Source organism: Theropithecus gelada, chromosome 6, assembly GCF_003255815.1.
Source record: "Theropithecus gelada isolate Dixy chromosome 6, Tgel_1.0, whole genome shotgun sequence".
Classification (NCBI taxonomy): Eukaryota; Metazoa; Chordata; class Mammalia; order Primates; family Cercopithecidae; genus Theropithecus; species Theropithecus gelada.
In genome coordinates, this window is record NC_037673.1 from 49,972,555 (window position 1) to 49,995,649 (window position 23,095).

General features: G+C 38.8%; 1 protein-coding gene and 1 long non-coding RNA gene across 3 annotated transcripts; one reads left to right on the plus strand and one right to left on the minus strand.

The window, feature by feature from the left end:
• Window positions 1-1,962: 1,962 nt before the first annotated feature.
• MOCS2 (molybdenum cofactor synthesis 2) lies at window positions 1,963-14,407 on the minus strand. 2 transcript variants are annotated; one of them, XM_025388694.1, is made up of 7 exons: window positions 14,341-14,407; window positions 13,169-13,290; window positions 11,276-11,420; window positions 6,297-6,424; window positions 5,549-5,699; window positions 4,515-4,638; window positions 1,963-2,567 (listed from the first exon to the last, which is right to left on the minus strand). In XM_025388694.1, exons 3-7 carry the CDS (start codon window positions 11,371-11,373, stop codon window positions 2,502-2,504), a joined length of 567 nt encoding a protein of 188 aa, XP_025244479.1. In that variant the 5' UTR covers window positions 11,374-11,420; window positions 13,169-13,290; window positions 14,341-14,407; the 3' UTR covers window positions 1,963-2,501. The 2 variants fall into 2 exon arrangements, with proteins under 2 accessions (XP_025244479.1, XP_025244480.1); XM_025388695.1 differs by having other exon boundaries at window positions 13,899-14,386.
• A 64-nt stretch (window positions 14,408-14,471) lies between these two features.
• On the plus strand, window positions 14,472-18,051 carry LOC112626547. The gene is made up of 2 exons (XR_003119912.1): window positions 14,472-14,775; window positions 16,955-18,051. It is a non-coding gene; the product is annotated as an uncharacterized LOC112626547 (long non-coding RNA).
• Window positions 18,052-23,095: the final 5,044 nt, after the last annotated feature.

Genomic DNA, 23,095 nt, shown 5'->3' on the forward strand with positions numbered 1-23,095 from the left:
ATGGCCCTGGCTCTACCGCCCTCTGCTGGATGGTCCACCTAACTACATCACACAAATCATTCTTAAGAGAGCTCTTTACTGTACCAGGTGCTCAGTAACTATGTAAGATGTCTAAATCACTAATTTCTCAAAAAAGATGAAAATACATTGTGACTCTATACATCATATCCAAAGGACAAAAATATCCACAAAATAAGTCACTCATTGAATATCTGCTGTTACTTTCATTTAAACATGATAAAAATCAATTTCATTTTACCACTTGTTCAAAAATACTTGAAACATAAAGAATTTGTATTTCCTATTTCTTGAGTGAATTTACCTAGCAATCATGCAAAGTCATGGCTTTAAAGTGACCATGAAACACTGCAGGCAATCTGATTAAAGGCTATTTTTTTAATATATATTACTCTTTCAGTTACTTGAAGACAAGTTACAGAGATGGAAAAGCTACATATCAGAGTGATAGTAGCCCCTTAATACCTGAACCACCAATTAACTCTGCCATTCCTAAGTAAGCAAGGGTCAGGAAAGATCCTATCTAAGTCAAGTGCAATGCACTAAAATCTTTCAAGGCCATTCCATCCCAGTTCTGGCATGCCCCAGGTTAACTCCTTAACCTCTCTACTGTAGACTTTAAAAGCATAACAGTCTCAGTTCCAAACTTAGAATAAAGCCTACTTACTGAAGGCATGATTCTTTTAAAATATAAAGAATGTTCTATGTTCTTTAAAAACATAAGGAACTTCTAAAGAAATATTTAAGTAAGAAAATCTTGAAATCCACATATACCTATCAACACTGCATATGACAAAATAAACATGCATTTAACAACCTATGTACAAAATCCTAGAAATATCTACAGTGACCCAGTAACCCCATGATAATGTGCTTTCAGATATAATCAACAGCCACCACCCACCCCTGCTCTCCAATGGGGACAGGCTGAAGCTCGATGGCAAGCACAGAGTGGCACTGAACTGAGAGGGTAAGGCTGAACCGAACCCGGCAGAGGAAATAGGCAACCCAAACCCGGCAGACGAAGTAGGCGAAGGGTTTGTCTGCCGTTCCAGTATCCTTCTGGACCAATCTCTCCAGAAATAAGCATCCACTGATGTAACCAGGTGATTCCTAAAGTCAGTGTGGCTGTCCTGTGGGTCCCAGCCACAGATAAGATGCAGAGTGTTCCCCGAGGTATTTTAGGTTGGTACAAAAAGATCACTGGGTGGGTGCCTGGCACAAAATAGTCATTCAATATTTGTTGAATAAATGTATTCCTTAGGTAAAAGATGTTTTCACTAGATATAACAAATAGGATTACTAGGTTTCTTATTTGCCCAAACATAAGAAAAAAATCCTTCAATCTAAGTGTCTGAAAGTATACCTTTTGTTCTTAATACGCATAATGCAAATTTTGTGATGACGACAACTGCCCAAATTGTGCTAGTATTTTATTATTTTATGAGCTATATGTTTACTTGAAATTTGCTGAGAGTAGATCTTAAATATTCTCACCACACAAAAGAAGGGACTACGTGAGGTGAGGAATATGTTAATTAGCTGGATTGTGGTAATCACCTCACAATGTATATGTGTATCGAAACATCATATTGTATACTTTAAATATATACAATTTTTGTCAAGTATACCTCAATAAAACTGGAAAAAAATTTTAAGAAATATATGGGACTTATATATACAAGTCTATCAAAATACTATAAAGCTTAACCAACTAAAAATTAGGGCATTGTTTACCTAAACATTTTAACACAAACCACGTAAATTTCCTAAAACACAAAATCATAACAGGTATTTATGACAATTTTGTCCTGATTTGTATATTGATACAAAATTAACAACTAATAAAAACAAAGTTTTCTGGTAAGATTATAGATTCTAAAATCCCAGAAATCTCCATAGTAAGAACTATTTTAGGCAATTTTAAAAAAAAAGAAAATACTATTTTTAAACTTTTGAAATCGGTTTTAGTTTATTATTTTTAATATATTTCTGAAAATATATATCAAGACTGTCTGATAATGATTTTTTAATACTTTCCAGTTCTGCCAACATTCCTGTCATGCATCCTTGATAATAACGCTCTCCCTGAACCCGGACGGCGGTGGTGAGGTGGGGCTGGTGGGGGAGTATCTTTCTGAGTCAGTTAAAGTCACTGAGGAGGGCCCATACCTCAATGTGAGTTTGAGTTACAATTAGAAATTAGTCATGGAAGGACATGTCTACCACAGACATCTTTCCTTGCTTTTAAATTATTCCATTTCTTTCCTACAGTCCTCCTTCTATCTTTAGTTCCATTTTAAATAACCCTTCATCCTACATACCCATTTATCTTGCTTCCTTTTGCTTCCTTTTGTCCCACTAGTATAACATAAGAGACTGTGCTTCAGTAAACTATCCTAATGTGGAGAGAAAAAAATCAAAATGTGATCAATGATCATAGTTTAACAAAGTTAAGATTGCAGGCTCTAAAAACTAAGTGATTAATTGTTGGATACCCAAAAGCACTCTTTGTTTTCTTTCCAAGATGATGACTCTTCATAAATTTCCTAAAACACAAAATCATAACAGGTATTAAAAATAGACCATTCTAATATATGAATATAAAATACATTTGAATAAATCAGGCAAACGAATATCACATCTATTTCAATGGCTCCTCTTTCAACAATCCATTAGACATTTGTATAAGGCACTGAGAGCAGAAAAATGAATGGACATGTTCTCTACATTTAAGGACTCTCAACACAACTGCAAAAATAAGAGACAAGAAGCTATAGCAAAACAGGGTACAACCACAGAAGGAAATAAACAATTAATTCTATTTGGGGTCATGATGAGAGACATCGTGGGCAAGGTTACATAGGGGAAGATAGAAGGTTACATAGGGGAAGATACATAGAAGGTCTTTAGTTTCAAACATTTTTTTTCTTTCCAAACACACCTACTACTTCAACATTTCTAAATATGCTTTTCCAAAGGCAAATATCTTCATTAGCTGTTAAATTATGTGATCACCTCTCAGAAGTTCTTAAACAAGTTTGAGCTGCACTCTGGTATGAGTTGTTCTGTGACATATGCACTCTACCTACCTGCCACCCTTCCCTATATCACAGAGGATCTCAAAGCACAGGCCAAGACTAGAACCAGACTAGAAGTTACAGAGCTTGTAGAAAGAAGGGGGAAGAAAAACATATCACTTTTTCTTCTCACTCTCTAGTCACATTCCATTTCTGTGGGGAGAGGAATTCAAATTCAACGGTTCTCTGAACTCCTGCACTTCGTCCGACTCTCTATGGACAAACAAAAGCAAAATACGAAGCCCAGCTAGTCCTCAAAGCATGAAAACAAGAATATGCCCCAACTCCTGCTCATTACCTGTATTTCTGGGGTTGCTCCCATCTACTTTCTGTCCACTGACTGTGCACCCTTTCCTCCCTGGTAAAGAAAGCTACCCCTGCCTCTCAGGCTTGCAGCAGATCTTAGAATGCTCTTCCTACCTCTCCCTCTCTGGGGGTCTGCCTCCTGTTCTGTCAAAATTGTGTCAGCCTTGTTGATAGCAAGGGAGCAATACATCTGAGCTTCACTAAGTTTCTTTTCACATATTTTATCCTCTAATCCCTATGTATTCTCTTACAACAATGGGCTTCAATTTTATTCTGAAAACATGGTCACCAAATTTCTCAGGCCCTGGTTATGAGTCTAACTTGCTTATTTCTACCACTGACTGAGGCAGGTCCCCTGAGAAGGAGGGGAGAAGTGCCCTTTAAACGCCTTGGCTCTCTGCTCTGGTCTTTTGATCTACTGAGCTGTTCATTAACTCTTCCACTCTGCTGTCAGCCACAATGCTGAAGGCAATTCTAGACAATTCTAGACATTGAATGTGCAACCACAGAACAATCCCACTGTTCAATGTTACTACACCAGAGGAGAAACGAGGGAGTTGGGCCTTTTCATCCCGTCAGAATGCTCTATTTAACCAGAGAATTACTTGCCCTTATTGACAGAAAACATGCCAGAAGTTCCTATTTCTGTTTTTAAACCCACTCACTGTGCATTTTCTCACAGGGAGCAATATCTCACCATTTTTTTTTTTTTTCCTAAAAAGGACCTCTAGGAAAAGCCTCTTTTACCTTAAGGAATTTCTGTTTTAGCCACCACCTAAATAGCTAATGCATTATTCTCACTCTCCAACAGAAAGATCCTCTAATTCAAGGGAATTACAATCCAAGAGAAATAACTTCATATATTAACCTCTCCAACAGTCCAGACCAGGAATTCTCACTGTTACCACTTGTTGAGGCTTACTTTGTGCCATGCATTCTTTGGGGCACATATTTTTCATGCTTAACAAATCTTGGAAAGAAGATATTTCACAGATAAAGAAAACAAGATACTACCGTTAGTAAAAAGTCCATGAATATGGGGGGTTTTATCTAAAAATTCCTGAGAGAAATCAGGCCCACATGGTAAAATGTATTATTTTCTTAACTTACCTTTTTCCATATGGGCACCTTGGCTTTTAAAGTATCAATGGCATAGCTCACAGCTTCAAGAGATGCAGCTCTGTGGGCTGAGGACACAGCAATGATTATGCTTGCTTCTGACACTGGAACCAAGCTTTAACAAGATGAAGAGAAAAAATCACTATCACCTCTGAATCTATGTATTAAAAAATCTGCTGGATAGATGAAAAAAAAAAAAAAATCCAGGTATGCAGTCTTAGAATTATACGGTAGTTCTATTTTACGTAAACATCCAGTTAGAAAAGAGTAGTTCATCGCAGTAGCATTCAGCAGAGGCAGCAGATGAAGCTGATGCTACAGCTAATTTGTTAGACTCTATCCACTAAACACTTCTGATGGGCACCAAGGGAAATCCTTTCACTGATACAGCAAACGCCTGACTCAAACAAACAAGGCACAGTGCCAGGTAATGCCTAGAGATACAAAGTTATGTCCTAATGAGTATAATACAAAATTTAAAATAATAAATATCAAATAATAGGAGTGATAATATTAACCATTAATAAAACTACTGGTTATTAATAACAAACTAGTAACTAATAGAGTATGACAGATAAAGTCTCAATTACTGGCTTCTTTTTAAAGCCAAGAACTCTTTAGGGGAACAAAAAGGCAAACCACTTTAATGACTTTCAGACGCATTTATATCAAAAAGAATCTGTCACAGATTGTCATATAAACAGACTCCAGACCACAAAACAACTCTCAAAAGGCCTCGAGGCCTTTAGCACACATTAGCACAGGCCCGTAGGCCAAGGGCCTGAAAGTCTTGGCATAGGTGCACTTTGTTATAGTAACAGAGGCAACAAGAGCTCTCCCAATATCAAAACCCACCAGGCAGTCACTAAAGGTACTAACAGCCATCCCTATTGTCCTCCAAAAATAATACGTGAATGTTCCTGTCATAGTAATACAGAATTCCTAAGAAAGATTCAAGAATCAGAGTTAGTACAAAGATGGAAAACAACTATACTTAACTTTTAAATTGATAAAGGAAATCATACCCAAGTCTATGGAACACTGCTATGTGTTTGACTGGCCATTTCTGCCTAATGTCACTACAAATCTTTTTGACTTCGTTTTTCGCCATGGGTAGATACGCTTCATATTCTAAGCTAATGACTTTCTTCCCTTCAAAGTTATTTCTTGTAGTCCCTTTAAAAATAAAAAAAATAGAAAGAAAAAGAAAACAATTAAAATAAGATTTTTCCCTACAAAAGAAATAGTATGTTAATAAAAAAGGATTATTTTTAGTAGTAAACAAGCAGCATACCAATTCTTCTAAAACTACTTTGAAATCTTCTAAAAACAAAATTTGGTTAGGAAAATAAAACAGATAATCACAAAGATGATAAGGAAATAAAACAGCACTGATTAATCAAGCTTATTAAAAACACTCACCTGGCAAAGCAGGCAATATTCCTCTTCTGACTAACAGATACTTAAAAGGAAAATATTTATGTTCCCAGGACTATCAAGTACATTTTTACCTTCAATTTTGGAAAATCTAGAATTCTCTCTCCTAACAATGACTTTTATCCTACTTTTCAAAATGCCTTGTAATTTAATATAGGTTAATTTGAAGGTTACTAAAACAAAACAAGAACTACAAAAAAAGTCTACCCACCATCATGGGTAATCTTGGTTTAAAGTTCAGTATTTCAAACTCCTCCGTTAACACTGAACATGGAAAGCACATGGTAATTTCTATTGTCTTGTGCAGTGATAGATGCAATGAAAATTAACACTCACCTACAAATAGAGACACTGCACCACAGAGCGGAGAAATCACCAACTGTGAGACTTCATCTACTGAAAGTTTCTCGGCAGTAAAGTTTATAACGTCTTTAGATTTCTCTTCAACTTCTTCTATATCTTTCCTAGAAATAACACGTTAGTAAACCTTAACAAAAGTCCTAGGGGTAAAACACTCAACAACTTATAGGCTCTTTCAATTTATATTTTTTTCTACATTATGTCGATGTAAAAAGAAGAGGTTGTGGCACAAAATATAAAGCGTTTACAGGAGCCAAGACAAGGATAGTGGGCCAGGATACTTCTAAGATACCTCGGGGAGTTCCCTTGGGGAGCATTCCCTCAGCCTTTGTTGCAAGCAGGTTTTTAAAGGCAAAGGGAGCAAGAAGTGGGCTGATACAATGATACAAAGTTTCACCAAGAATTCTCATAGGCGTACAGAGATAATGTTGATCACAGATTGGCTGTACACTGTTGAACTATAGGGTGGGTATAAGTTAGAGTATCCAGCATATGGATTTTATGGTTTCTTAGCTTCAGCTAGTCTGCAGCCCTCATAAGTGGATTCAAGGGACCAGTGGCTCACACCTGTAATCCCACCACTTTGGGAGGCTGAGGCGGGTGGATCATTTGAGGTCAGGAGTTCGAGACCACCCTGGCCAACATGGTGAAACCCCGTCTCTACAAAAAATCCAAAAATTAGCTGGGCGGTAGTGGCATACGTCTATAATCCCAACAACTTGGGAGGCTGAGGCAGGAGAATTGCTTGAGCTTGGGAGGTGGAGGTTGCAGTGAGCTGAGATTGATAATGCCATTGCACTCCAGTCTGGGCGACAGAGTGATACCCCATCTCAAAAAAAGGAAAAAAGAAAAAAAAAGGTAATGATGCAGCTTAAGAGGGAGTGACATGACTGCCATTTCATTCCAGTGCCTTTTGGTGCCTTTTAATTTAATGTTTTATCTGAGGGGCTCACATTCCTCAGATAAAAAGTTTCTTTCCTTTTTTTCCCAACCATTAGATGTGTCAGGAGGCATGATTTGATCTGAATGATAAAAATAAGCAAGCGTAAAAATTAGCAAAACTCAATTATGTATATAAATATTCATAATGAATCAGGCATGACATAAAAAGTAATCCATCATTAACATGATCACTAAAATATAATCTATCTCAATGCCAATATATTCCAAATTCTGTAATTGCTATTCACATCTCCCATCAAGGTACAGTGGAGGTTACTGCCACTTTCACCTACACGCCCATCCCCTCTCACCACTGTGGTACCAAGCACTACACCTAAAGCTGCCTTTTTCTTTATCCAACAAAAAAGGGAGAACAGAAGTGACAGCGATTCTACCGGAACTGGGTTCCCTTCACACCTGGCAAAACCCCAGGTAAGTAACTGAGGAAATAAGGGAATGAACTGCACACTTATTTACCAGGTATTGTGCAAAGCCCTTTGCCATGCATTTCTCATTTAATTCCTCAAACATTACTACATACTAAGGGCCAGAGACTAGGGCCAGGCACTAAGTATCAACCAGGGGAAAGAAGCACAAGCTCCTTTCCTCAGGGTGCTCACATTCAAATAGGAGAAACGAAGCATTACAGGAGAAACTCAGAATTACAAATAGGGATAACTCATGGAAATAAACAGGCTTCAGGGACAGAACTTGGGGTCTGGGGGAGATTTCTCTCAAGAGGCCGTATGAAAACTTGCAACCTGAAAGATAAGGAGAAAGTCTTGTAAAGAAACCAGGGCACAGGCCCCCAGGCAGAGAGAGGGAGTGGCCAATGCCAAGGCTCTGGGACAAGAAAGGGTGTGATGTGCTCCAGAACCTAGAACGAACGGAGAGAACAGGACAGGCTGAGGCTGAACAGATAGGCAGAATCTTGCAGGCAATGAGGAATATAATTATTAATCCTGTAAGATTTCATCTGAACTGAAAGATGAGAGAAAGAAGGCTCAGAGAAGTTAAGGAACTCACTCAAGGTGCTGAAATTCCAACCAAAGAGTCTTAGTGAAGCCAATGTTCTTTTTCCTATCTCCTTTCCACCATGGAAACAGCACTATTCTTTATATATCACTGGATTCTAGGATTTTTCATCTGCTGCACAAGCCACCTAAGTGTCTTCCACCTCTTTTCCTTGCAAGAAAATATAGGTAATACAAATATGGTCTATGAGCTTCAAACCATACTGAGTTCCCACAACTTCTGATTTTACAAGACTACTGAAAGCTAGCTGGCAGGTTTTAAAAATGCATAATGCCAGTCTTGCCAAACACATTAAAGTAACACACACTGCTTTTGAGTAATCTTCGTAACCTTTTCAAAGAACAGCTGTAATTACCACAATACCCCTTTAATGGCAACTTATAGTTTTCTGAATAAATTCCAAATTCCAGAAAATCCAAATTCCACCTCCTGAAATCATGGTGGTGATATGGTGACCACAGTTTCTAAATAGCATTGAGATACATATCTGACAATAGATTCTTCTACCGTGTCCAGATAGTAGGCCTGAGAAAGAAGCCTGGTGTCGACATGAGGGGCAATCTGCTTTACAGCTTGATTCTTCATTTCTTATGGCATTGCCCTCCAGGAGGGTGAGCAAAAAATGGGTAAAAAAGATAAAAAGCCATCCTTGACTTGTTCCTTTCTTTAATAGAACCAAGTTTTTGCCATTAAGTATGATACTTACTCCTGATTTTGAATAAAAATCCTACCAAATTAAGAAAGTCTTCTTTCATTCCTAACTGACCAAGAGTTTTATTCAGGGATGACTGTTAATTTCTACTGAATTTGTTCTTCAGTTGACAATAAATTAAGCCTTATTCTGTCTGTACTTATAAGAAGCCTGATCTCTCCAGACTATACTGAACAATGTTCTTGAACATTATCCGACTTGAATATGGACTAAGTTGTTTAGAAAGATGACAAGGTAGCATGGGTCGAAGAGCCACCTGCAACAAAGCCATAACAATAAACCTATTTTCCTTTAGTCCTGGACTATGGTAAGCTTTCTTTTCAGGCATTACTAGCTGTGTAATTTTTCTACATTTCTCCGTGGCCAGGAGAGCTATCATCTAGTATTAGTAAGTGTGGTTGGAAAAAAGTACAGAGACAGTCCAATAATATGAGTTCAAATGTTGTCTCTTGAAAAGCTCTTGAATCCTCAGCAAAAAGAACAAAGCTGGAGGCATTACGCTACCCAACTTCAAACTATACTACAGGGCTACAGTAACCAAAACAGCATGGGACTGGTACAAAACAGGACACATAGACAAATGAAACAGAACCCAGAACCCAGAAATAAAGCTCCACAGCTACAACTATCTGATCTTCGACAAACCTACAAAAACAAGCAATGGGGAAAGGATTCCCTATTCAATAAATGGTGCTGGGATAACTGGCTAGCCATGTGTGGAAGACTGAAACTGGACCCTTTCCCTACACCATATACAAAAATTAACTCAAAATGGATTAAAGACTTAAATGTAAAACTGAAAACTAGAAAAACCCCGGAAGACAACCTAGGCAACACCATTCTGGACCTAAGAACAAGCAAAGATTTACAGAAAGCAATTGCAGCAAAAGCAAAAATTGACAAATGGGATCTAATTAAACTAAAGAGCTTCTGCACAGCAAAGGAAGCTGTCAACAGAGTGAACAGACAACGTACAGAATGGGAGAAAACTTTGCAAACTATGTGTCTGACAAAGGTCTAACATCAGCATCTCTAAGGAATTTTTTTTAAATTTATGAGAAAAAACAACCCCATTAAAAAGTGGGCAAAGGACATGAACAGGAACTTTTCAAAAGAAGACAATCACATGAAAAGAAAGCTCAACATCACTGATCATTAGAGAAATGCAAATCAAAACCACAATGAGATACCATTTCACACTAGTCAGAAGAGCTATTATTAAAATAACAGATGCTGGCAAGGATGTGAAGAAAAAGGAATGCTTATACACTGCTGCAGGGAGTGTAAATTAGTTCAATCATTGTGGAAGACAGTGTGGCCTAGAGACTGAAATACATTCAACCTAGCAATCCCATTACTGAATATATGCCCAGAGAAATATAATCGTTCTGTCATAAAGACACATGCACACGTATGTTCACTGCAGCACTATTCACAATAGCAAAGACATGGAATCAACCTAAATGCCCATCAATGGTAGACTGGGTAAAAAAAATGTGGTACATATATACCATGAAATACTATGCAGCCATAAGGAAGAACGAGATCAAGTTTTTTGCAGGGACATGGATGGAGCAGGAGGCCATTATCCTTAGCCAACTAATGCAGGAACAGAAAACCAAATACCGAATGTTCTCACTTATAAGTGGGAGATAAATATTGAGTACACATGGACACAAAGAAGGGAACCATAGACACCGGAGCCTACTTGAGGGTGGAGGGGGGGAGGAGGGAGAGGATCGAAAAAATAACTGATGGGCACTAGACTTAATACCTGGGTGACAAAATAATCTGCACAAGAAACCGCCACGATACACGTTTACCTATATAACAAACCTGCACATGTATTCCTGAACTTAAAAGTTAAATAAATTCTTTTTAAGTTGGCTCTTTCACTTATTAGCTATGTGATTAGCTATGTGATCAAAGGCAAGGTTTTTAAGTCCTCTGAATTTATTTTTCCACCTGCAAAATATGGATATTAATATGTCACTGTGCCTGACACGTAAGATCTCAATAAACCATGTTAAATGAAACATATCAAACTGATATGTCTATTGTAATTAAACAGCTTACAATAGACTTGATGCAGAGATGGTGGTAGATATTCATAAATTTATTGGCACCAGTGAAGAGTTGCTGCATCAATAAAGATTTGGTACAGAGAGACTTACAAAGAATACACATTAACAGCAAACCACATACACTTTATCATCTGTATGATCCTTCCCCACACAACTGATTAAGAAAAACAAATCTCACATACCTAGACGGCTCAAAAGCACTATCCTCCACTAATGGGGGGGATAACGGCAATTTCATCTCCCGGTTGAAGCAGGAGGAGCTGATCTCCAAGCTCGACATATTCTTGACGAACAGCAAATATTATCTGATTTCTAATATCAGCCAATCTAAAGGGGAAAAAGTATGACTCAAAGTATCAATGCTATGATAGACCTCAAATCTCTTCAGCTGCAATTAGAGATATTACCTAGATATAATTATATAAAGTATCACCTGTAAAATTACCAATTAAATTTACACATAGTATATGGAGAAAGGACATATCCACTAAAGAACATACTTATACACCACAAAGATACGTTAAACTGCTGCTGTCAACTCTTTATTGGATGTTGTATGCCTTGGGGAATTAAACAACAAAAAAATGCACAAAAAACCCACCAGAGTGGAGGCAACACTCAAACCAGATCAAAAGAAAAGTTTCCGTACATGGCCTTTCCAGTGTCCTTCTATCAGTACATGGCCTTTCCAGTGTCCTTCTATCAGTACATGGCCTTTCCAGTGTCCTTCTATCAGTACATGGCCTTTCCAGTGTCCTTCTATCAGTACATGGCCTTTCCAGTGTCCTTCTATCAGTACATGGCCTTTCCAGTGTCCTTCTATCAGTACATGGCCTTTCCAGTGTCCTTCTATCAGTACATGGCCTTTCCAGTGTCCTTCTATCAGTACATGGCCTTTCCAGTGTCCTTCTATCAGTACATGGCCTTTCCAGTGTCCTTCTATCAGTACATGGCCTTTCCAGTGTCCTTCTATCAGTACATGGCCTTTCCAGTGTCCTTCTATCAGTACATGGCCTTTCCAGTGTCCTTCTATCAGTACATGGCCTTTCCAGTGTCCTTCTATCAGTACATGGCCTTTCCAGGATCCTTCTATCAGTACATGGCCTTTCCAGGGTCCTTCTATCCGTGTGTACAAGCCTAAGTATAGCTGCCCACAAACTACGCCTGTACACATTATCCTACTCAAATATGGATTAAGTTGCTTAGAAAGATGAAAAGATGGCATAGGTCATAGAGCCACCTGCAACACAGCTTTACTAGCTGCTCCTTTATACCTGAACAACGGTAAGCTTTCTTTTCAGGCTCAGTGAAAATGTATACAAGACCAGCTGTCTCCCTCCAGGTAAAGCAGAACAGGAGATTCCACTGTGTTTCATTGTTTCATTGATTATCAGGCCACTGTAAGGGCAACTTAAAAGATATGAAATCATGAAGTAGTTTGCTTTTAAACATATATTGTGGAGTATCTTTTACACAGAATTAGGCTTAAACAAATATACAAGCTTAAGTCACACAATGAATATTCCTGAATCACCCTCAAATAAGTCACTTTTATATTTTGTTTCAAAAAGAACTTGAAGTGGGAATGACAGAAGTAAAATTATAGCTTTTCAAGAACCAGAAAAAAAAATTAAATATTACAAAAACTCAAATTCAGCAGCATCTAGCATTTGTTGTAACTCATTTTTCTTTTAATCTTAGAAATATCTATGTTGAGCTCTCTAAAGAGAGGGAGAACAAAATGTTTAAAGCACACATTTTTAATGGAATTTGTAACAAATTCATTTAATGTTATAAAATTGCAGAAGTGACATGTGCAGTGTTTTGTAAATCATTAAAGAGAATATAATCATATCCCTCTGGGGTTCACTGTGTTTTGGGGTAAAATATCTTTAACCTTTCTTAAAATACAGTGCATATTTAGAGTTTTTCAGTAGTTCCAAAAAAATACAACTAACGATTCTTTTTGACATTAAGCACGGAAATCAAAATTAACCTTATTTTTACTTTTATCATTTATGCATTTTGAAAATATTTAAGTGTTACTCATATGCATTCTACAAATGTTTCACTACCCAGGATGTCGAGTTTCTATCTCCTTCCACAGCTGCAACGCTTTTATTTCTTGCGGCACAGAAATGGTCTCTGAATGAACTCCTGTTATTTCAGCACTTTTTGCAAAATACAATACTATAACCTGAAAGAAAAAAAAATGCTTTTAATAACAACTCATACTCGTTTTGTGACTGTCAATGTTGAGCAGTTTTCTCATTTTCCAAATGTATTGCTTTAATCAAAGATAAATTTTATAAAGAAAACTAAATAACCCGTAAAAAATTTCATTATATCTACAAGTTCAAATTCTGAAAACTTGTTGTTTTAAAAATAATTCAGACTAATTTCTGGATGCCTTTTAGTTTTATAAACTTAAGTGTGGCATCATTAAAATCCGAAGTATTTATCTTCTGTGAAAACATGTTAAGGCTGTCTTTAATTGACATAAAAGTATAGCACCTTTTATAAACATGTAAGCAAAGAACAAATGTCTGAGTCAAGAGATGAGTTACACAAATAAAATAAATGAACAAATAAGCGAAAAACCTGTTTCTCGCGGTTGTCAAATGACCTTAGATTTCGGTCTGCATAACACTGTCCCCAGACGCTAAGGATTAAGTTATGCAACATAGTAAATCTGACATTTACAGAAGCAAGTAGCTTTGAAACCCAGGACAGACGGGTATTTGCTAGAACAAAGTTGTGCCAGCAGCCTGGTACGTAAGGGATCCGACGAAGTAAAATAGGCACCTGTCACTCCGTGCAAACTACTCTTTACGAAATAATTACAGGTTTGCAAATAATCAAGGATGTGGAAATCTACAGATGAAGCAGAAATGAGGCGCATTTCTTTTCAGATTAAAATTTTAGCTTCATCAAAACGAATAATCTGGGAAAGAGGTGGCCACAAAAGGTCGAGGCGCCTTCAGAATGAACCCGTCCTTGTTGCCGTGAGCGGACAGGAGTTCTCGGAGTGGACCCGACTTCTGCTGGGGCAGCAGCAGCAGCAAAGTCCGGAGGGCCCTAGGGCGGGGGCGCCCCCAAACCGAAGATGCCGGCCAGGGTGGGTGTTAGTTGGGGACTAGTGGGGAGGTCCGACTGACCAGGGCTGGGTCTGTGGAGGGAAAGGGCGGGAGAGACACGTCGAGGAGGGCTCCGCACCCAGGCCCTCACGCACACCCGCCACCCTTACCTGGCACAGCGGCACCATCCCGCCTGGGACAGCAAGACCAAATTACAGCCGCAGACGCGCAGGCGCGGGTCCTAGCCGGAGCGCAGGCGCAACCGGAGGGCGCTCGGCCCCCGCCTACTCCTTCACGGAGCATGCGCACAACTAGCTCCGCCCCGCGCCTGGCTCTAGCTGTTTCACTCTGGCGGACTGTTCTACGCGTGGGTTAATGTTGCTTCTCAGATGGGTCTTGGCGGTGAGAGCGAGCAATCAGTATGGAAATGGAGAAAGGGCTGACTATGTATGTCCTCCCCAGGAAGGAGGTCGTGGTGTAGGCGAGCAGAGGCCAGACTCCCGTGGACACTTGCCGCCTGCGTTATGGAGGCTTAGCTAATAACCTTGCAGGGGCCTTCATGCTTTTCCACTCCTTCACCTGTAGGCTCCTGACACTTACCTACGGTATGTGAACCTCGAAAATTTGAGACAGGTCTCAGTTAATTTAGAAAGTTTATTTTGCCAACTTTGAGGACATGCCCTTGACACAGCCTAAGGAAGTCCTGAGGATATGTGCCCAAGGTGGTCGGGGCGCAGCTTAGTTTTATACATTTGGGAGACAGGAGACATCAGTCAATATGTAAAAAGTACATTAGTTCCTTCCAGAAAGGCAGAGACAACTAAAAGCAAGCCCCCCCCGCCAACTGGGGACTTCCAGGTCACAGGTAGGTAATACACAGATGGTAATATTCTTTTGAGTTTCTGATAGTCTTTCCAAAGGAGGCAATCAGAATATGCATCTATCTCGGTGAGCAAACGAGGTGACTTGAATAGAATTGGAGGCAGATTTGCCCTGGGCAATTCCCAGTTTGAAGGGGCCCAAGATATTTTTCTTTCACAGGTATATGATTAGTGGGGCCCAAGGTATTTTTCTTTCATAGATATATGATTAGTGTTTCTTAAAGACTTGGAATATCCGCCTGGTCAGAACATTCGAACTGTTATCACTTTTCCTGTTTACTGGCCGCTGGGTAATTGTCTGTATACTGTCCATCCAACTTTCCCAATTCTTGCCAACAAGAACTCTTGGCTTTAAATTGCTTGCATCATTAAGTGGATGTAAGTTACACGTCCCTTTCCTTGAAGCTCACAGTCCTGGGTAGGAGAGTTTTAAATATGAATGATAATTCCCTGTAATACTAAGGATATGTATCATTTCGAAGGTGGAAGGGGAAAGTAGTTGTGTCACCTTGGGAGTGTGCTCTAGTAAGTCTCACTGAGAAGATGCTGGAGATAAATCTGCTAGAATAGTGGCAGTAAATGACAAGAGTGGGAGTAGAGCATGAGGAAATTTCACTTGCCTCTGACAAGCCACAGGGATATGAGGAAGCATAATGAGTTCACGGAAGCGCAAGTAGTTGGCAAGACAGCTGTGCCTCCAGCAAAGAAGGAGGTGATGAGAAGTGAGGCTGGAGAGTCCTTGGTAGAAAAAATTGACAAGGAGCAGTTAATACTAACTTATATCCTGGTAAAGTTGCTAAACATCAAGGATAAAGAATTATATTCACACCCAGGCATAAAAATCAGGGAATGATGATAGTGTCCTTAAGACTCCTCAGTGGCATCTGATGCCAGCAGGTGGCAATGTGCAGTACGTAAAAAAGGCTGAGAACAAAAGCGTGACCCCATAATATTACATACAGCGAAGTAGTGGGTCATGATTCTCCTAAATCAGCAAAAACTCAAAAAATATAATACCCAAGAACGCTTTTTAAAAATCCTTCTTGGGCAACACGTCCACTCAATCAAGAGTAATCAAAGTAAATAACTCAACAATAAAGGTATTAATGGGAAAAATGAAAAACTAAAAAAAAAACTGTCATTGAAATTTTAATCCATTCAAACAAAACTAAGACATCAATTATGGGATTATGATTAGAAAATAAAATGTAAATGACATCAGAATATTTAAAAAAATGGAAACTGTCCAAAGTGGGAACACATAGTTACAAAATATCAATTCAGGTTTCTTAATATTTTTCGTAATCTTCTTTATTTCAGAAAATATTTTAGGAGCAATTATCTCTTACAAATAAACAATAATCTGATAATTTGTAATCCTGTCAGTTTCACCAGTTATTTTGTTGATAATGTCAAGTAAATGTATGTCAATAATATTGCCTTGCTTTCATTTCTTTATTTTCTAATTCCTAATGAGGTGAATCTTTTCATATTTTCATTGGGTACTTATACTTCTCTGTGAAGTTTCTGTTCACGTTGTTTATTCATTACACTGTAGATATGACACAGTTCTTTTTTTTTTTTTTACAAAATCCAGCCTCATCTGTAATTTGTGGATATGCAATCAAAACTGATACCGAAAAATTCCAGGCTTATTCCATAAGCTTTGATTTTATTTTTCTTATGAATTCATTAATTAAATCAGTGAATCATCACAATGGTATATAAATTATTTTAGTAATAAGAAAATGACTTTATGAACATTTGCATTTCACTTAAGCTACAATTTTTTGTGAAACCATAATTGGAGCCACCATTTTCCCAGTTATTTTTATGATAAGGAATCCTATTTGGTTAAGAAAAAAAACAAGTTGAGGCAAAAACATTTCCATTTTGTTTTCAGATTAAAAAAGATGAGCTTCCATGAGACTAGAAATGTAGGAGCATCTCAGACCTTCACAGAAGGCTCTATTAGAAGATCAGAAACATAACTTTGCTTGTGAGAGGTGAAGCCAGCTGGACTTCCTGGGTTGAGTGGGGACTTGGAGAACTTTTCTGTCTAGCTAAAGGATTGTAAATGCACCAATCAGCACTCTGTAAAAACAAACCAATCAGTGCTCTGTGTCTAGCTAAAGGATTGTAAACACACCAATCAGCACTCTGTAAAATGGACCAATCAGCACCCTGTAAAATGGACCCATCAGCAGGATGTGGGTGGGGACAAATACGGGAATAAAAGCTGGCCACCCCAACCGGCAGCAGCAACTCACTGGGGTCCCCTTCCATAAGCTTTGTTCTTTCACTCTTCACAATAAATCTTGCTGCTGCTCACTCTTTGGGTCCATGCTACCTTGAAGAGCTGTAACACTCACTGTGAAGGTCCGAGGCTTCATTCTTGAAGTCAGCGAGACCAAGAACCCACCGGAAGGAACCAACTCCAGACATACTTGTAGTAGCAAATTATCAAAAACATTCATTGTGTTTTCTGGAAAACAATTTTTCCCAGAAACACCTGGAAGAATCAGAGTTCATTGTGTCAAAAGAAAAATGTTAGACAAATTAAAATAAGCAAAAAACAATTTGTGAATTGAGTCCCTCTCCCAACCATAACAGGTTCAAAGAGACTCCAGTGCTGCACATGATCAAAGAATTATGGACAAAAAAAGCAAATAAATTATAGGAAAAGAAAATGAGGTACAGAAACACCTGGATTGATTACAGCTTGGTGTTTACCTTACTTGAAGAGGGTTTTAACAGTTGGCTGCCTTTGATTGTCTGCAACACTGTGATTGGTATAAGAGTAGGTTACAGCCTGTTTACACATCCAGTTAGGTTACAGTTCACTGTGTGTTGAGAAACCTTGAGGCCAAACTTAAAATTTGTAAAGCAGCAGTGTCAGGGATTTAAAAGTTATTAGATGTTCCATCAGTTGTTTCACCAATAGGTAATAGTTTTTTTTGGTTTTGTTTTCTATGCTATTAAAATAGTATATAAAACTTGCCACCATTGATTCTGATTTATTATGTTACAGTTCAGTCTCTAATTGAACTGAGCCTATTTTTTTTCCCTAAAATCCAACCTATTCATCCATTTACACAGATTTTTAAAAAAATCTAAATATTTTATATCAAATTGCCAAAAATGTTTAGTCACATTCTTTTTCTATTGCTGCCCATGTATTTTCTGCCGTCATTTTCAGCTACTAAATAGTATCTAGTCCTAGATATCTGGTAGACCATTATCAGGAACTCTTCATGAAATGCTTCAGTGACCTTGTTTAAGTCAATAATAAAGTTGAGGTTTATAATCATATTCTATGACAAAAAAAAAATACAGGTAATAGATTTTCAAATCTCAGCCCATGTCTACTCCTTTATTTCCCAGTGTGGCAGAATTTTTGAGCAGTGAAAATATTTCTATCTGAGGAAGTTTGGACTATGTGGTGTGAGATCGTAGACATTGAACTGATGTCATTAACATATTTTAATATTTAAATTCCTTATCAAAAAATAGATGATGCGGTAGTTACTTTTTGAAGGACTACTGAAGCAGGATATTTCCCTGACCCCTTCATGGGACCCACGACAGAGGTTCCTTGTTTATTCAGCCTGCTGCCCACAACTCCTCATGGGAGGGAGCACACAAGTGAACAAGGGTGAGGACTGGAGTGCACCAGCACTGGAACAACCCAGCTGCTTCAGCGCTGGTGGGATCAAACTCCACTCACTTGGACACACTGTGTTCCACCCCTCATGGGAGGGAGCATGCAGGTGAGAGGATGCAGGAGTCAGGGTGAGCACTTTTGGGCTCCAGCAGGAGCAAACTCTGTGCAGGGCCCTGCAGCAGTGACTGAGGGGCTGCCTGTGACTCCCAAAGCCTCAGAGGATGTGTTACAGTGCCCTTTTAGCTCTGCCATCCATAGGTGGCTTAAATGTAAACAGCTCAGTGGGCCCTTTGCCTTTTTGCATGATGCAGCTGCCCTCCACCAGCAAGAGTAAAGGGCCAGTGTCACAGCCTTTTGTATCTGCACTCATGGCTCCTGAGCTCTTGTCCTGCATCCAGGAAAAATGAGGTTACACAAAAGAATTGAAGGATGGTAAATGTGGGATATTTTATTTCCAGTGAAAGTGGCTTTCAGCAGGAAGGAGAGCAGAAAAGGGGATGGGCTGAGTAGGTAATCTTCCCCTGAAGTCCTGCCATCTCTGGCTGGATTTTTCTCCAAAGTTACACCATCAAAATGGCTGGATTTTTCTCCAAAGTTACACCATCAAAATATCACTCTGAAATCAAGCCACTTCTTTCTGACATCCAGCCATAGTCCCTTACGTCCAGTTGCTTCTCCTCTCTGCTGGCTGAGTCTGTGGTCTTCATAGCACAGGATGGCGGGCAAGGTGGGCCATGAGTAGTTTAGGAAAAAGTGACATTTGAGCAGACAAAAGGGAGAGAAGTTCTCACTTTGGGCTGTGGTTTCAGGCTTTTTGGCTTGAGGGTGGGGTTTTGTCAGGGACTCTCCCTTTTCTCCCTAAAATTTCTCTGCCTCCTGCCTCTATCATTGTATCACTTGTTTGAAGTAAACCCATCTGGAATTACTGATTTTAACAAATCACACAGAATTTCAAACACTTTTCTGTGCAAATGACTTGTGAAGACATAGAGTATAGTATGCTGTTAACAAACAGCCCAGCAGTGTGCCTTGCACCTTGTAGGTGTACAAAATATTGTTAAGTCAATTTTATAATTGAAGGAGGTAACTTTAAAATGCTACATCCATGTTGTATAATTTTATTCATCGGTCATTTTACATAAAAACAAAAGCCAGAATAAACCATATGTATTGTACTTGTTAGTTTATTAAACGAAACTTAGGTCAAAAGAAGCACACCTCCTTGTGGTTGGTTATTCCAACTGCAAATCATTCACCTTAAAATGAAAGAACATGGCTACAGGAGCTTTTTTTCAAATATGTTCTTCACTGATCATTTTCTAAAATGTATATATCAAATCCCCCAGTTTCAGATGCCAGAGGAAAGCCAGATCTTGAAATTTCATTTCTGCAAAAATCTAAGATATGCACAAAAATAGATTTTAGAAACAGAAAAATATACCACACAGATGTTGTTGAACCATAAAAAACAAAGCTTTATTTATTTTTTTTTTGAGATGGAGTCTCACTGTCACCCAAGCTGGAATGCAATGGTGCGATCTCAGCTCACTGACACAGCTGCCTCCTGGGCTCAAGTGATTCTCCTGCCTCAGCCTCCCAAGTAGCTGGGATTACAGGCGTGCGCCACCACACCTGGCTAATGTTTTTGTAATTTTAGTAGAGATGGGCTTTCACCATGTTGGCCAGACTGGTCTCGAACTCCTGACCTCAGGTGATCTGCCCACCTCAGCCTCCCAAAGTGCTGGGATTACAGGCATAAGCCACCGCTTTTAAGGAGCATATTGTGGGCTCTAGAAAGCTCCCAACACTGCCTTTTCAGATGTGTTAAGAAGGAGACCTGAGGAAAAAAGTCTGCAATATCTCACCAAAGGGAAGTTGGTGAAGCGGAAGTCTTCATCAAAATAGAAATAAGAACTGAGGCAGTGAAGGTAAGAAAGGGCCTGAGCCCAGAGTCCTTGGTGCACGGCCCGGGTAACGTTCTTCTAATCTTAACAGTGCTCAGTGAGGAAGCCAGACCCACCTTTTATTAGCCTTTCAGCTCTGATTGTAGAAATGATTGATGCCTGAGTATAGGGCAAGAGTATAAACTGAGCTACATCTCCTTAAAAGTAGCAGAATTCAGAGGTCCAAGTTGAACTAAGGATTGAGGATGATCTGAATCTCAGGTTTATCCCTGGACTGAAAGAGAATATACCTGGCGATGTGATGTGTTGTGAACTGCATGTCTGTGTCCCCCCAAAATACACAGGTTAAAATCCTAACCCCCAACCTGGTGGTATTTGAAGGTAATTAGATCATCAGGGTAGAGCCCTTATGAATGGGATTAATGCCCTTATAAATGCGACCCCAGAGAGCCTGCTCACACTGTCTTCCACGTGAGGATACTGCAAGAAGTTGTCCATCGGCAACTCGGAAGAACCGTCACTAGAACCCAACCATACTGGCACCCTCATCTCAGACTTCCAGTCTCCAGAGCTGTGAGAAATAACTTTCTGTTGTTTAGAAGCCAACCGATCTATAGTACTTTACAATGGCAGCCCCAACGCAGACACTAAGTAAACCCAGGCCGAAGACCTTTAACAAAACTGCAAATGAGAAACAGCCCAGTTTGGCTAATGGAGGATGTCTTCCAACTCTGTTCTCACCCTACCCCATGCCCTTGGGCTACAGATAATTCTTTCTTCACTGCACTTCAGGGGTCAGCACAATTTTTGGTAAAAGGCCAGACTGTAAATATTTAGACTTCCCAAGCTGTGTGATCTCTGTCACAACTACTCAGCTCTGCTATTGCGCATGAAAGCAGCCAGAGGCAAAGAGCAAAGGAGTGAGTGTAGCCCTGCTTCAGTGAAATTATTTGCAAAAAGAGGAGATGGGCCAATTTGTCCCACAAGCCGTATTTGCTGGCCCTTGCAGTATAGTTCATAAAGTAAGGAAAAGAGAAAAGAAGTAAGGGCGAATTCAGCCACATTACCAGCAGGATAACCAGGTTTGGACAAATAAGTTTCAGTAAAAAGAGAAACAAACGGGAAAAACATAAACCAGTGTAAGGAGGGAAAATATATATTTCAGCCCCAAATAAATAAAACTAATGTGAAAAAGACAGTGTGCAAATAACAGATAAAAGGATATGTTCTAGTAAAAAGCAAACCTCCTCCCAAAGGGAAAATTCCCTACTGTACTTCACACCCCAAGAGTTTACAAGGACACTAATTTGTATAAGAAGACTTTGAGGATAAGATAAAATCATAACATAGAAATAACAGGTTATAAGAAAGTGTTAAGGACTAATATGATATGATTACAGAAGCAAGCAATAAATAAATCAGAAAGAGGAAAAAAATGCTGCAAGTTGTAGAGACTCATTATTGCTTGAGAACAGCACTGTCCAGAAGAACTTTCTGCAGTGATTGTGATGTTCTGTAACTGCACTGTTCAATGCAGTGGTCACAAGTGCCTACTGAACACTTAAAGTGTGGTTAGTGGAGTCAAGGAATTGAATTTTAAACTTTATAACTTATTTAATGAATTTAAATTCAAATAGTCACACATGGCTAGCAGCTATTGATTCAACTGCAGTTCTGGCGGAAACACTGGAGTCAATTTCAATGAACACGGAAAAAAAGAAAATAGGTTAAGCAAATACAGATAACATGATAAAGGGAGAATAGATACAAAACCCACAGAATATAAAGTTAATCTGTGTCCCCGAGTAAGAATAAGCAAATGGAATATGACATACATTTTAGGGTATAATGGAAGACAACTTTCATAAATAAAGGAGGAATTTACATCACAGATTCAAAGGACAGTGTATTCCCATAAAATTTGGAAACCTGATGAAATCTTTCCGGGTCTTTATTGAATTTTAAGAATAAAATTTCTCTGGGTATGTGGGAAGAATGTAAAAAGTTACACCTGGATGAAAATTGAGCTACTTTGTGATTTCTTCACAGTATCAAAAGGCGCAGAACATTGTCTGCAAAATGCTGAGGGAAAGAAACTGAGCCTAAAATGTCTGACATTCAGACCTCTTTTCATTAAGCTATAAAGACAGCAGGCAAATATGAAATAATTTGGGAAATACAGTACACATAGGACTATCTTATGAAATCTTCCATATAATAAAATCTGACCAAACAGGAATTAAAGTGAAAGCCATTGTAAAAAAGACCAATGGCAAACCAAACACAACCAAGTTTAAATAAACATAGAAATTATGGTTATAGACTATAAATGCATTTTAACTTAAGAGGTGAATATTACAGTATGCTGAATTACCTTAGGCCTGGCTCCCCAGAAGTACCACCTGAAATGAGAAAACAAAGTCATTTATTAAGGAAATGCTCCCCAGAAATACTGGCAAGGAAGTGGGAAAGGTAA

Bases quoted from the DNA above. Each gene is read 5' to 3' on its own strand.
- MOCS2 (XM_025388694.1), bottom strand. From the start codon at position 11,373: ATGTCGAGCTTGGAGATCAGCTCCTCCTGCTTCAACCGGGAGATGAAA. The intron at 6,425-11,275 runs GTATGTGAGATT...TGTTATTTCTAG, and splicing joins AGTGCTTTTGAGCCGTCTAG to GAAAGATATAGAAGAAGTTG. The intron at 4,639-5,548 runs GTATGATTTCCT...ATCTTGTTAAAG, and splicing joins GCAGTGTTCCATAGACTTGG to CTTGGTTCCAGTGTCAGAAG.